At 39.1% G+C, this 15,689-nt stretch overlaps 1 protein-coding gene across 12 annotated transcripts in view; it reads left to right on the forward strand.

The window, feature by feature from the left end:
• The window catches only part of CACNB2 (calcium voltage-gated channel auxiliary subunit beta 2), a 331,302-nt gene that overhangs the window by 305,153 nt on the left and 10,460 nt on the right, over positions 1-15,689 (forward strand). For 6 of the 12 annotated variants that reach the window (XM_040967828.1, XM_040967829.1, XM_040967831.1 and 3 more), the window contains 4 exons: positions 4,243-4,376; positions 7,835-7,915; positions 8,320-8,378; positions 13,531-13,640. In XM_040967828.1, coding sequence (XP_040823762.1) covers positions 4,243-4,376; positions 7,835-7,915; positions 8,320-8,378; positions 13,531-13,640 — 384 coding nt within the window. Of the gene's footprint in view, positions 1-4,242; positions 4,377-4,520; positions 4,541-4,967; positions 5,030-7,834; positions 7,916-8,319; positions 8,379-13,530; positions 13,641-15,689 lie in introns of all 12 variants that reach the window. The other 6 variants (XM_040967832.1, XM_040967837.1, XM_040967839.1 and 3 more) reach the window with 2 other exon arrangements.

The following is a 15,689-nucleotide window of genomic DNA, read 5'->3' on the forward strand; positions in this document are numbered from 1 at the left end:
GTATAGAATTTGTAGCTTCATATATGTGTATAAAATATGCGGTTAATGATTGCTTGAAAGCCAAGATCACTGCCATAGTTTCCTATGATGTAGAACTGGAAGTCAGATTGTCAGGACTGGCTACCCAAATATTTGAGCAAAACTGTTCTGTGTGTGATTTCTGGAGAGCAGGAAATGCAATGAGAACAGAAACAGACAATTGTGCTTCTATCAAGAAACTAAGGAGTCAGTCACACTGTGACTAGTGTGACACTAGTGTGTCTTAAGAGCAGAATTTCTCTGTTCTACTCATGACACTTCTTTCCTGAATGTTGACAAACAGTAACCCTGTAAGCAAAGATTGGCAGACTACATCACTGAGCAAATTCTGAGTACAGTTAGAAATACATTATTTATGATGCATATTGATTTAAAAACTACTTACAGCAACTATAACTGCTCAAAATTAATTACAAAAAAAAAATGCCTTTGAAATGAGTTTTGTAGCCCAAGAGGCTCTTAGGTGAGACTAGCATCTCCCTCTGGGCGTTCTGGAACAGGCACTCCCTGAATGCACAGGGGAAGGGCGCATAGTCTTTGCTCCACGAATACGTGACGTGGCAGAGATGCCTGCAAGAACCCCAGGCTCAGCTTATGTAGCTCATAGAGTGGCTCGGAGGTACTCCACAACTGTTCCCAGGCTCCTAAAATGGAAAAAAAATGCGACATCACATTGTGATGAAGCCCTCTTCTATAGACAAGGATATTCAACCATTTCCTTTTTCAGTACTTAATTTATTATAATGTAGAACAATATGTAATAAAAAGGCATATACATTTTGAAGAATGTTAGTGTATGTATAAAATAACTCATAGCTAGCTGTTTATCATAACCTAAAGTTCCATGAAGAACTTAATGTATTAAAATAAATACGATATAGAATTTCACCAAAGTTTTATATACATATGGGCATGAGCATAACTGTTCTGAATACTGAAAGTTTAAAAACATGGGAGAACTACAAAATATAAGCAGTTACAAAGTATGTGACAAGTGCATCAAAACTCGGATAAGTTGCATTTCAGTATCCCAAATGATATAAAAAATATTCCAGAAATTTCTGCAAACGTTCCCACTGTCCACCTCTAATTTACCTGCCAAGGGTGGATTGGGTTGCAGTTTTAAGTTTTCATAATTTTTGCCTCCCAGAGGCCCTGATTACAATTCCTATTATTCATGGCTAGACCAAAGCACATAAGTATGTGTCCAAAGTAAACATGCTTGGATATTCTCAGGGATCTGGAAAAAGAAAAATTTGCATTTCCCGTCTGAGCATGGTGTAGAGGCCAGCTGCAGAAGGCATATGCCACAGCAACATATGTGGGTACATGTGGGTCACTCCTGAGTTCTCAGCTTTAACCAAGCTCGAACATTTAAAATTTCAAAATCCAAGCACCTATAAAACTGTATCACATAATACAATGTTAGTAACAATAAAAACAAAAAGAAAATTAAACATTTAATTAAACACACACACACAAAAAAGAGTGTTTCCGAGGGTCGGTCTCTGTCAACTTATAATGAGCATTTTAAGAAAAATGATAATAATAATCCAAGTGAATAAGAATGAAAAAAATGAGTTTGGAGAGATGGAAGCAGTTTTTGCCAAGTCAACATTTGTGTTGGCTAAGGTCTGGAACTGCACGTGCAAGACTGAAAAAGGGTACCACCTCCCGGGACCGGGAAGGCCTGCAGAGTCTGATAGACCCCAGGGAAGGGTACCACCTCCCAGGACCGGGAAGGCTGCAGAGTCTGATAGAGCCCAGGGAATTCTGCAGAAGGCTACATGCCGCTTAGCTGCCTTGGGGAGTTTCTCTAGTGTGTTCTATAATTGACTATACACTTCAGAATATTTTGTGCTTCAGAATGAACCTAGATGCATTTAGATTTAAGTTTACCAGTATTCAAAGAAGCTGGAAAGTTCTCAGCATTTCAAGCCCTGTTTGTCCAAATATAGGCAAAATTTGAAACTTGACTCAGGCTGTGGGTGGGTTTCCATATCTGGGCAGTGTCAACAGCAAAATAACTATGACTTTATGCCTTTCTCATCTTCTTATTGGGGAAAAAAGCCGTCTCATAATCATAGTAGACTAAATCCAATGGGCAGATCATAAAATCACATTCCTTTGAAGTTTTCTGGCAACTCTCACATGCAAACTAGATCACCTTAGTTTCAGCAATGCCTTCAGGAGTGTATGCTTGATACACCCAATAAAAGACAGGAAAGAGAATGTGGCAGTTTGCCACCAGAAGGGAAACCTGATGCTGGTTAAGGCATGCTCTAGGAATAATGAGATCCTCCAGAGTGTGTCCTTCCTATACATCTCTCTCACGACTTTTTTTTTCATATTTTTCCCAGCCTTGAGCCATTCAGTAGGCCCCATAATGAGATTTTTTCTACTTGAGCAAAGGGTTCGCTATATAGAATGGTATAAAAATCTGCACTATTTCAGCCCCCTGGGCACATTTAATAATGCTTCCCACACATCACAGTGCTCATCAATATGCAGAGATGGGTCAGATTTACTAGGTAATCTGTCTACGTACCTAGAATTAATTCAGGGTATTATACCTTGACTTGATGAAAAACCATAGTGCTCGTATTATGCTGACAATTGTTGCCATTTGCAATGTTGTGCCAAGAATGCCAGGCATTCACTTCATCACAGGTTTTCTCATTTACCAAATGAAAAGTCATAAAAGGGCTGAATCATAGAATGTCCCTAATAACTTCAGGACTGAAAAACTGTGTGATTCTGTCAGATGGTCTCCCATCTCTTGCGAAGCTTGTTGTGAGTACCAGTTCAGCTTACAATAGGAGCTGTATAACCACACAAGGCTGTTTATTGTTTAAACATAATATGTTCCTTATATCTGAACATACTGTGGTTTTTGTTAGCAATCTAACATGTGTAATAGGATGTTTTCCTGGGATGAGTAAATTTTTTTTCTTCCCCTGGTCATAATAACCATGGATTAATCTGAGAGCAAGTCGACCGAGGAATAGCCCCCTGATTTCTGCTAGTGAGAACGTGACTCCAGTGGGGACACTAAGGGACTTGAGCAAGTACACCCAAACTGAGAAGGGACTTAGCTGGAGGTGGGCATAGGACAGGGACAGGAAGCTACTGCAGAAGAAAAATCAGATTTCTGGTCCTGGTTCTGTCTGGTTCAAGGCAAGAAATGAGTAACTGAAACTCTGCATATCTTTCAGTTAATAGATATTATAGAGTAGAAGTTGATGTGTAAAATACTTCCAGCTCTGATTCTGCAGTTGATAAAATTCTATAGTAACTGAATGTGGAAGCATTTTGTAATAAACTTTCAAGTGAGAATATGCATTCTTTTCTCCCTTAGCATTTACTTTTAAAGCTTTCTTTTTCAGACTGAAGATTTGAAAGCCAAAGCGTATTGCACAACAAATCTAAGCCCATAATTTTTAAGATGAGTCTTAAATTTTTGTGCCCTTGCACCCTGTCCTTTATATGAAATCCCAGGGCCTTATAGAAGTTATGTGAAGTTCTCTCATGTCATTCTCAAACCAGTTTTGTTTGTGTGTCATCAGATCTGGTGGTTCCCAGTTGGTCTTCAGCCAGGTCTACCTGAGGGTACACGTGTCATCTTGCAGTCATTTCCCACCCATCCTGGATTCCCCCTTCAGAACTATGTGCCTTATACATGAAGCCCTAGCCACCCAGATTGCAGATTTTTTAAGTCTTACTTTGTATTAAATACCAATTGCAATTTCAGTGAACTTTTTGTTACTGCCCTTCATTTCCTACAAATTCTAGCAAAATGCTAAGTCTGAGGCACATTGTGATAAAGGCTTTTGATATAGTTGCTTGTTCTCTAAAAGTGGGTTTCAGATGTTGTAAGAAGTGAAGCCAAATAATCTGTGCTGTACTTTTACCCAGCTGATAAAGTGTCAACATTATCATTTGATGCTACAAATTAGAAATTCTAGGAAATGGTTTCCAAGAGGTCCAGCGTGAAACTGATTTTTGCAGCATACATGTTAAATTTGATTACATTGCATTCTTAACATGCTGTACCTGTGAATTTTACTTTCTTTGTGTACTTTGTTGAGCACTCATAGTAGACCTTTTATAGTGGATAGTTTTGTTTTCATTTTTATTTTCTTTATAACCTGTTTTTCCTCTCCTGTCCACCTGATGATTTTTGAATTGTTTGTCTGTATATAGCTATAGACATAGATGCTACTGGCTTAGATGCAGAAGAAAATGATATTCCAGCAAACCACCGCTCCCCTAAACCCAGTGCAAACAGTGTAACGTCACCCCACTCCAAAGAGAAAAGAATGCCCTTCTTTAAGAAGGTAACATGAACTTTCCGGCTCCCATTGTCCACTCGCTGAACTGCACTGCGTCACATTTCTAGTCCTGTTGACCGTCTGCGTCCTTTGACAAGCCAATAACATGCATGCTCTGTTATTCTTTGTTTCTTTTTCATGCTGCTGTAGCTAAGCAGAAGCAGAAATCGGTAAGTTTACATTGACATAAGCTGTGTTTATCCTGCCACTGGCATCATTAGCATTATTTCCCGCAGTTCTATTAAATACAATCCTTTCTGTCCTATGAACCTATCAACAGCTAATTGAGTCCATGAGTTTCAAAACAGCTGAATTCACTGAGTGGTTAAAACACCATTGCAGTACTTATCCTTTTTGATGGAATAATATCTACCACCAAGGGAACTCAGATGTCAGACACTAACAGTTCCATCTAATGCACCTCAATTGTGCTTGCTTCTCCTGTCTTTTTTCCCCAAAATTTAACTTATAATCAAGCATATGAAAACAGTTATTAGATTCTGATTTATGATATCCAGATACCTAGCTTGTACTAGAAAAAAAAAGAGGAATATTCAATTTTTAATTTAGTCAGTATTTAAACTTCTAATCCACTAGGTGCAAAATCTGCAGATGAACAAGACCAGTGGAAAACTGCAGGCTTGTTTTGGCGGTTTACTGTGAGTTTTTCCTATTGTCATATATGAATACTTTCCCAATGTTCTTGCCTTCTCCATCAGTCAGATGTCAGCATCTCACCTGTTGGACAATGAGGTTGGTGGCCACACGTAGAGTCTTTGCCATTGGCCAACCAAGATGCTATGCAAGGATGCTACTTGTCCTGACTAGAAAGCATAGGGTCCTCTAGAGCTCCCTACTCAGTCTACATCCTCTTGGCATGTTTTGTAGCTTTGAGCAGTTTAGAAGTCCCTCTCCCTTGGTTTTCACCCCCACCCCCACTTTCCCTACCACTTTCCACAGCCACTATGCTGTGTTCTAGAGTCATCTGCCCTAATGTCAGCAGGTTTGGTGCAACCACAGGTCTGTTCCGACACCTGCATGCTTGTGGACATGAAGTGAATTCCACTTTCTGCCACATTCTCAACACACACAGTTCTGTTCTTCTGCAAACAAATGTTTTTGCTCTCTCGACACTAATGAGGTGCTGGTGACTGGCCTTGTAAAATTTTGTTTTTCAATCAAGTGTGGCAACTTTACTGAGAGAACCTCAGCACTCCAGGCAAAAATTAACACACCAGGACTGTTGTGTCACCCCATCTTGATGTTTGTCTACAACAGAGAGCCTGCCCATCTTTCTGCTCCTGTCTTCTCATCGCAGCCAGATGACTGGCAGTACCTGTGGTTGAGAAGCCTAAGAATCTGTTAAGCTATTGTGGTCTTGACAGAGCAGGAGTAGGAACTGAAAACATGATAGTCAACAGTTTTGTGAGGTTTGCTGACCCATCAATTCTAACACTTTAAAGACTTTCATATTTTCCCACTAAGCAGTTCAGAAAAACAAGGGTGGAAAATTACTGGTGCCATTATCAACGTGGCACAAAATAACAATATTCCATCAAATAAGGTAATTTCTGTTGCTACCCTATCCATTCAGAAGCAACTGATTGTTTACCAACATGAATGACCCTTTGCTAGCTGGTAGACACATAGACCAAAGGAACCAGAGTATTAGTTCCTGGGCCATGTCAGCCTTAAGGACTTCTTGTTAGCTGTTACTAAAATGCATGCAACTTCTATTTCTAATGATGGTAGAAGAGGTGTTCCCATACTGCCTTATAACGATGACTTGGCTTCTACACACTTTCAGTATAAGCCCAGGTGGTATAAAATGTAAGGATTTAATGAACATGCTTATGATGCCTTCGGCACTGGTACTCATTCTTCTGATGTGACTGATGATGTGGTAAACTGCAATGTAGAGTTCACAGTGCCAACCAACCTGAGAGTCAAAGATTATTTTTCATGTGTTTAGGATGCTTTTAGAGCGGTGCTTGTGTGGCATTTGTGCTATTACTGTATTATGTTTGTCTTGTTTCTTCCTGTTCAGAAATGTGTTCTATATTTACTGTGTCTGTTAATTTTAATTTTGAATATGAGGAAAAATTTTAAACAAATTGGACAGCACAATGCAGTAATGTTTTTCTCTATATTGCTTGCGACTGTCATGGAAGTCTCAGATGAAAGCATCTGAAAGGTTCCTTAATTGCCCCTTCAGCAAATTCAAATGAAGCTCTGGAAAATTTGCAATGGACAATAAAATGCAACTGACAGGCTGATGTAAAAATTCCAATCATATTCGCATATCAGATTCTTATATCAAATTCCTAAAATAGTATAAAGCACAATTCTTTCTTGGTACATGTGTTTCTTAAACTAAGTACGTTCAGTTACTCCATAATGCAGACTCACAATTTGCTTATCCCAGTGTCTAAGGCCATATTTATCTTTATTCTGCATTTTAAAAAATTCAGTTTTGGATCAATTTAGTATTTTCTGTTATCAGAAGAGCCAGTTTTCATGTAAAAAAGCAAATTAAGTTTTAAAAAAATATAATATGAAACATTTTATTTGAAATAACTAACTGGAAATATGTTGGTACTTTTAGAAACTGTCACAAAATTTAGCTCTGTCCCCCTTATCTCCCAAAAAAGAAATTAATTATTAATTATTATAAAAAGAAATGGATTTGTTATATAAGAGAAGCACTACCAAAACTACAGAGGTATGCTAGGTATGAAAATTGATCGTGAGCATTTTAGAGGCATAGTAGAGTATATTGTTCACATCAGCTGCTTCCCACCAAAGCACAAAAGCCTCACGTTGTAAACTTTTAAACACCAAGCTATAGAGAGCAAAAACTGCCAAAATATTAATAACTATGCTGTGAGCAGTGCTCATGAATACTACTTATTGGAACAGGCACATAAATTGATACTCTTTTATTATTTTTTTTTTAATATTTGGTAGCGAGAGATACAATGTTCCAGAGTTAGGTCTGATCCAGGTAAGCTAAACCTCAAGGATGCAAAGGCAGTGGGATCTTTCTTTCCTCCATAACTGGAGCGTGTTAGGTCTAATCCTTTCAATTCTTCAGAAAATGCAAATGCATCTGAACAAGGACTTTAACCTCTGGTGAAGCCTAAAGCACCTCTTTTGCATGAGGCATGCTTCTCTTCATTCAAAAGCAGCACCTCCTGCTTCAGAAACTAATACAGCAGTGTCATTTCTTGAAAAGAGTGGGAAAATTGTATATCAATCAGTAACTTGGAAACCGTAACAAAATAAACCCTCCCAGTCATTGACTGGGATTGCCAAGAAAAGAGGCAAGTAAAAATATACTTCTATATTTCTAATATCTGGAACGCTAATGCCTCTCATGACAGAGTTCAGAAAAAGCACTGTACGTGTCGGAGAGTTCGGTGCCTCCTGTTAGGGATGGTCTGATGCCTCTCCTCTTTTTGCAGACAGAGCACACTCCTCCGTATGATGTAGTGCCCTCCATGCGACCCGTGGTCCTCGTGGGCCCTTCTCTGAAAGGGTATGAGGTGAGTAGCTGCCTCCACTTCTCCCTCAGCCTTCCCCTGCCCCAAAGCCTGGCAGCTCTGTCACGCTGACTCTGGGATCCAGCCCTGAAGAGCTCAGCACGGCCCAGGTGTATTTGGTTCTGGATAGGTTTCCTGGCTGTTGCTTTGGAGATCTTTGCTCACTACCATCTTCTCAACCTAGGAAAGTCTCAAATGGAGAATGGAACCAGTTGCAAAGTAACTTATTGTCTAAGACATCATGGGGTCTTTGTCATTTTAATTGTCAGTGTATCAAGATTCAGAGAAACATGACTTTTAAGCTACTTTTTCCAAATGGAAAATCATTTTTGAGTGTTCTTAAGTGAAGTTGTTTTAATCGTAACTAGTTAATGTTTTTATCTTTTTCATTGATTGCTTCATTACAGGTCACAGATATGATGCAGAAAGCATTGTTTGATTTTTTAAAACACAGATTTGAAGGACGGTAAGTATCAGCGCACTGATGTTTTCTGGATTTTTGACTTGAAGAGGGTAAATCCTGGAGAGGCAGGCATGGGGGCGCCATAGAGCTTACTTTGAATCTTTGTAAAAACAGGGGGCTTAGCTTCATGAGGTTTTTTTACACTCTTAATAGAAACTTGAATCAAATAATCAGTAGGGGTGTGTGTAAAATTTAAGATGGCTTCTAAAGCATTGAAGACGTTAGAGGAGACTAAATGGAAACTCAAGATTTAAACTGAGAATAGAGAAGACCTCGGAACATACAAGGCCAGTGTGCATTTCCATATTTTTAACAGAATGAAGTTGGTGCCCCTTTTTCCTTGTTAACTTTCATTCCCACATCCTAACTGCCCAAGGGTAATACATTTTTTATCTGTTGATGTCAGTGTTCTTTCAGATTGCTTAACTCAGTGCTCTCTTTACTAGACTGTGTCTGCTCCTATAAACATTTCTAAGTTGTACTGACACCCAACTGAGGAAGTGAGAGTAGTGAGGGAAGTTTTTGTATCAGGAAAAATACTGTCATCAGGATGTGAACAGGCAGAGAACTAAAGGGAATAGAAAGAGGCACTGAAATATTTTGTATTCAAGATGTATTCAAATCTGCACAATCAAATGTTGATAAGTAGATATTTTTATTTTCCATGTCTGTATGAAGTGATTTTTAATGCATGCCAAGGTTACCAGTATGGGCCAAATACAAAAGGCATGCATCTAGTCTACCCTAATTAGCTCCTGTTTCTTTATTCTTGAATCTGTCATTTATCACAGTTTTGATATTGTCAACATGAGCAAACATACCCAAAAAGCTACATTAGAATGGCACTGTGCTGTCCACAACTGCATTAACCCGCTGCCCTTTCCCATATGCCAGCCATAGGGGTGAGATGAGTTTCCTAATTTACCTCTTCTATTTAAGCTTGAATAAGCTTTGAATTTGGCAGATAGATTCCAGCCACACTGTGTGTCTTGGACCCCTGTTGTGAAGTGTCAGCCATGCAGAGGACTGCATGTAAGAAACAAGCAAGCACAGTATCTGAATGCCGTACGCATCCATTGTTTCTGGTGACTTCTATTCAGCTTTGTTGACAGGTATCTTTGAATCTCAAAGCTGGGTTCAACATTACAAGCCTGCAATTACCAATTAAAGGTCCTCAAAGGAGATAGAAGATAAAATCACAAAAGCCATTTGCAGATTTAACTTTTTCAACCATGGCAAAACCTCCAGAGTAACTTTATCATTAAATGTCTTTGCCTTTGGAAGGGTAAGACAGCAGCAGTGGAAACTTGGAAGAAGCCACAGAGAACATTCCAAAACAACAAAATGAATTACCTGTTAATGATCCATTAAATAAACTGAATTTACATTTTGAAAACATTTTTTAAAGCCCATAAAGGAGAAAATACAAAGGAAATGGTTATGAAAGGTACTAAATTGTCAGGAATCCCTCCTCTGTTCTGGAACCCAGTTAGGCTCATTTGTGGAAGGTATACAGAAGTTAAAGACTTTAAGGGGCAGCAATTCCTCGTGCTCTCCCTATTGCATGCAGTAGAGCAGCCCATTTAAAATGGAATCCACAGCCCAGCATGATGGCCTGGTGGCTAAATCCTTGCTTTGCATCTGCTGGAATCCCATGTAGGTGCCAGTTAGTATCCCAGCTCTTCCACTTCCCATCCACTTGTGGAGGATGGCCCAGAGTCTTGGAACCCTTCACCTATGTGGGAGACCTGGAAGAAGCTGTTGGCTTCAGATTAGCTCAGCTCCAGCCATTGCAGCCACTGGGGAATCAACCAGCAGATGAAAGATCTTTCTCTGTCTTTCCTTCTCTCTGAGACCCGCCTTTCCAGTAAAAAAAAAAAAAAAAATTAAGAAAATAGATCTTAAAAATGGGATCTACCCTAAGCAACTGTATCATGTAAGCAAAGCAATCTTCAGATTCAGCTTATAGAACAAGACAGGTAAATTAACGAGGAAATTGGAAATAAGACAAAACACTACTGTCTGGGATAAATTCAGTTTTCTTCCCCAGTAACTTTGAAAACATCAGCTGTCAACACTGAAGTGTTAGGACACATACTGAATTACTACAGACAGTTATACACCAGTGCCAGAATCTTCTGCAAGGGAATCTTATCGGAAATCAATAATCTAATTTGAAATATTACTTCACTTTATATTCTGATGTGGGAACCTTATTTTAACATTATATAATTTCCAAACTGGTGAACTGCTAGCCTGGCTGCTAAGAATCACTTAAAAGCCTCCAGGATCTTCTGTCCTACTCTTAGCTAATTGAGTTCAAATCTGTAGTGCAAAAAAAAAAAAAGTCTCTCATGCACAATTCTGGCACCTGCAACATCAGGTGCTTCTAGCCTGAACTGTGCTTAGAAATTCTGCCCTCATGACTCCAAATGTCTGCTTCCCAGTAAAACCCCTGATTAGTGACCATTCCCAAAGCATGACTGCAGGGGTTTCAGGGGGAGAGTGGTCTCTCACAGGCTACAAAGTCAGCCACATCAACAAGGAAGCTGAGCAACAGCATGTGCAGGAAACACCAGGCATGCAGTTCAAGGAACAGCACACATCACCACAGGAAATCCTGTGGCCCTGCAGACTTAACTCCTTAAAGACTCCACTCTGTAGCACTCTGGGCAGGTCTACCAGGCCCTGTCACCAGAGAACCTTCTCCCAGGCTGTCCAGAGCTCTTTTGAGGCACAGGCACAGATCTCTGCTCATTGGTGGTATTTGGGCATCCAGTCAGGTGCCATTATGCATACTTAGAAATTGAGGTTCTCAATCTGCCCTCAATATGCTTATCACTCATTCCCTCCCTCCCTTCTTTGTTGATTGAATATTCACTTTACCTTAGGAATTATCTCTGAACACTAAAATTATACCCTCCATAGTTCAACACCCTCTGTCTCATTGTTTCATCATTATTTTTAATGGTGCTTACACCAGTAAGCATCTGTCAGATACATGTATGTTTCCCTCCACTCTGGACACACATGCTCATACACAAGTCTTATGTTCGCACACAGAATAATGTAGAATATTTGTAGACACTTAAGAAACACACTGAGTTGATGTTTCCATCTGTGACCTCCCAAGGGCTCAACGTAATTACAGCTGCTGCTTCCTAGGTGGTATCACTATCCTCTATTCCAGAGACCCCGAATAAGTAAGAGCTTAAATTATTGCTGAGCATATAGTCTGGTTTTATATGAGTATGCTGTGAAATGGCAACTAATGGATTTCATATGTTATGGTAATGGCTTTTTAAATGCTAGATAAGTCTGTCCTCTAACTTGCAAAAAGTTGAAAAATAGTTTTTTTTAGAATAATAGTGCCACTTAGCAGTATGAAGCAACTATGATATACACAGCTCAAAGACTGCATGTATGTGATTCAACATATAAGATACTTTGGAAAAATCAAAACTATGCAGAAACAAGAGCTAGCTCTGTGGTTGCCAGTAAGAGGGATGAATTCTTGAGGGTCTTCTGTCTAGCAGGCCCTGAGACCACCAAGCGGTGAAAGAGACCAAGATCTTCTGTCCACTGATTCACTCCCCAAGGGGCAGCAATGGCCAGAGCTGAGCTGATCCAAGGACAGGAGCCAGGAACTTCTTCCAGGTCTCCGATGCAAGTGCTGGAACCCAAGATGTTGGACCATCCTAAGCTGCTTTCTCGGGCCACAAGCATGGAGCTAGATGGGAAGTGGGGCAGCCAGGACACAAACCAATGCCCTTATGGGTTCCTGGCACTTGCAAGGCAAGGATTTAGCCACTGAGCTATTACACCATGCCCAAAAGGATGGGTTTTATGAACTGTAGATAAAAACATTTTTCCCCAAAAGCCAATAATCTCTTTCCATACTTTATTACATATTTACTCTCCAGATAGTAAACAGCTTTTAACTCTTCGGCCATATCTTCTAGTATGTACTCCTACATCTACATATAAAGTGCTTGGCACAGCAATTAAACTCTAAGACACATTTCTTTTCAGAATGCCTAGGTTTGAGTCACAACTCTACTTCTCTTTCCAGCCTCCTGTCAGTGTGTACTTGTGGAAGGCAAGTGGTAATGTCCCTTGAGTCCCCTGCCACACATGTAGAACTGGATTGGGGTTCAGGCTCCTCCTGGGTTTGGCCTGGTTCTACCCCTGCTATTGTGGGCATTTTGGGAATAGAGTAGCAGATAGAAGATGTCTTTGTCTCTTTCTGCCTTTCAAATTAATTAATTAATTAATTAATTAAAGGAACTGTTTGTGGTGTTGGCAGTATTAGGCTTTACATTCTGATTCCCAACTAAAGAATGTTTATGTCTTGTGCCTAACTCCCTGTCGCCCATGCATGCAGCCGCATGGACCTCATCCTGTAGCTCTCAACTAAGTTAAAGTTGGAAGGCCTCCAGATGTATTTGAGAAAATGCCGTGAATAGATTTAGACAGCAGGGAGGGAGAAAACTTGAAGATTATTTTATAACATTTAGAAAATTCAGCAAAAATGAAAACTAAAAATTTTTAGCATGGAAACAATAAAGAAAACACGAGAAATCACAACGATAGCCTATGACATGACTCACTTGGATACTATTCACATGGTTACAAGGAATATTAGATATAAGAATATTCAAAAATGATTTTCCTAAAAACTGAATTTTCAGCTTTTTCAGAGGCAGAGAAACAGAGCTATTGCATCCCTTCCTCAGATGCCCACAGCAGCTAGCATGGCATAAGAACAAACTAGGAGCTAGGAATGCAATCGAGGTCTCCCAAATGCATGCCAGGGGCCCAACTGTCGGAGCCATCACTTGCTGCCTGCCAGAGTAAGCATTAAACAGAAGTTGGAATTTGAATCAGAACCAGGACTCCAGTATGCCCATTCTCATAGGGAACGTGTGTGTTCCAAATGACATTCTAAATGCTGTCCAAATTTGTCAAATTTGAACTTCTGTCCTGGCATTTTTTCAGTTGATTTAATGAGAAAACAACGGTAAAGCATTTAATATACAGCTAACACCTGGAAAACAATCAGCAAAAGTTTAAGGCAGTAACATGATAAGCAAATATGAATCCTTTGATTACACTGATAATCTTTGGGTCTTCTGTTGATTTTCTTCTCCAACAGGATCTCGATCACAAGGGTCACTGCTGATATCTCGCTTGCCAAACGCTCAGTATTAAACAACCCCAGTAAGCATGCAATAATAGAAAGATCCAACACAAGGTCAAGCTTAGGTAAGTCTGTATCATGACCATAAGCTATGCCAGTGTTCACTTCCCAGGGATAGTGATGAGTCTAATGAGATGATTATTCCACTTGTCACAGAGTATTAAAAAATAGGAGATGATGTCAGTAGCTAGTGCTACAGTCTTAATTATTTTATAGTATGGAAGGATTTGTTATGATAGCTTCCAGTTAAAAATTCTACAATATGTCAGAACTAATGTTTTGGTTATGTTTTTTCCCACTAATCTGAACTTTGATGTAATGGACTTTAAAAACTCCTGATTTTATAGGTGTGTTGCCATCAGCAAGTTTAATATTCTCTCCAAACCTTTGTTTCCTCATGCTAAAAGATATCAAGACCTGTAGAATTATGAGAATTAAACATAGCATATTCGCTATAACTGATGGGTGTTATCTGAAATATCCCCTCATACTTGAACTCCATCAATTATGAAGTCACAAATGATGTAATTGTACGTGTGTATGAGTCTACAGATTGGGTGTGATGAAGGATGGAAATTAATTCCTGGCTATTATCCATTGATTCATATTAGTCATTTTCTTTAAAAAATGTTTTCAGGATTTTAGCTAGTGTGTTTATGGTGGTGTGTGGGTGTATAAGTGAGTACTAGTTTGATCTGAATGCCATGCCTGGTAGTTGCTTCACCTCTTAGCACATCCTTGGAGTTTGGTTGATCACTGTAACACAGCTATCTTCCTGGAAAGTTAGGTTTCTATTCTCATGAAGAAAGCTTTCTGGTGGTTGTGTGAGATGTCTGAGTCTAGTTAAATTTTTGCTATTTATCTGTCAAATATATACATATTTTGGGAAGTTTTTTTAACATTGATGTTTTTAGATTATTCTGAAGTATGATTATAACAATAACAAAATATTAAAAATAGTGAACCTAAAATATTAATAAATATGGCACTTTGTATAGAACTCAATTTTGTTACCTTAACAAGTCCTCACTTACGAAACTTCAGGAACCTAGGTTTACAAATATATTAGGGGAAAATGAGACTATTTTGGCACTACTTTTTATAAACTTTTTCTGACACTTAAGGCTCTCTCTACAAATTACAGAATGATCACAGGAATTGTCATTAAATACTCATTTCCTAGAGTGAGTGACAGCAAAGTCAGGTAATGTGTTTAGTGTAATCAGTGATATGAGAAATTTGTTTAGATTGCCAAGAGCTTACCCTAACTGCATTGTTATTATTTTCCATGATACACTGTTGTAGATGCAGAGATTCCCTCCTTTCCTTCCCATCTTCCCCTTCCATCATATCCTTCTTATTATTACAGTGGTTTCATCCTTTAGTGACAGTTACAAGGTTAACATTTTGCTGTTTAAGTTTGTCATGGCCTTGTAGGTATAGAAAAAGTTAGAAAATCTGGTATCATAACTATTTCACTGGGAGTCCTGCTTTTATTCAGAAGCCTGCTGTGGCACAGCTTCACTTCCCGGTATGCTAGTCTCCAATATACAGTTCATCTGAGAAAATTTGCATACACACACGCGCACACACACACGTATTTTATATGAAGGTTGCCTTATGTTAGAAAGAACCTATAATATTTATCCTTTTGTGATTGCCTAGTTTCACTGAATGTAATGGTCTGTAGTTGAGACTATTTTGTTGCAAATGGTAGAATTTTGTTAATTTTAATGACTATGTAGTATTTTATGGGAGTAGATGTGCCAGAATTTCTTTATCTATTCCTTCAATGGGCATTTGGGTTGTTTCCATGTCTTTACTATTGTGGATTATACTGCTGTAAATAGAGGTTACTTGTCACTTTCTCATATGCAGATGTTACTTCCTTTGGATGTATTTTCCCTGAAATGTGATAGCTGGGTCATATGGTAGATCAATTCTCAGTTGTCTGCATCCTGAATTCCATAATGGCTGCACTAGTCTACACTCTCACCAATAGTGAAGTAGGGTAACTTCCTCCCTACATCAATACCTACAGGTGTAGTACAGCTCTGAATGTAAACCTCTCACTGGAGTTAGGTGATTTAGCCAAGAAAAAGGAATTGGGTGGA

The sequence above is a fragment of the Ochotona curzoniae genome, unplaced genomic scaffold (genome assembly GCF_017591425.1).
Source record: "Ochotona curzoniae isolate NIBS_2020 unplaced genomic scaffold, NIBS_Ocur_1.0 scaffold_4683, whole genome shotgun sequence".
In the NCBI taxonomy this organism is placed as follows: Eukaryota; Metazoa; Chordata; class Mammalia; order Lagomorpha; family Ochotonidae; genus Ochotona; species Ochotona curzoniae.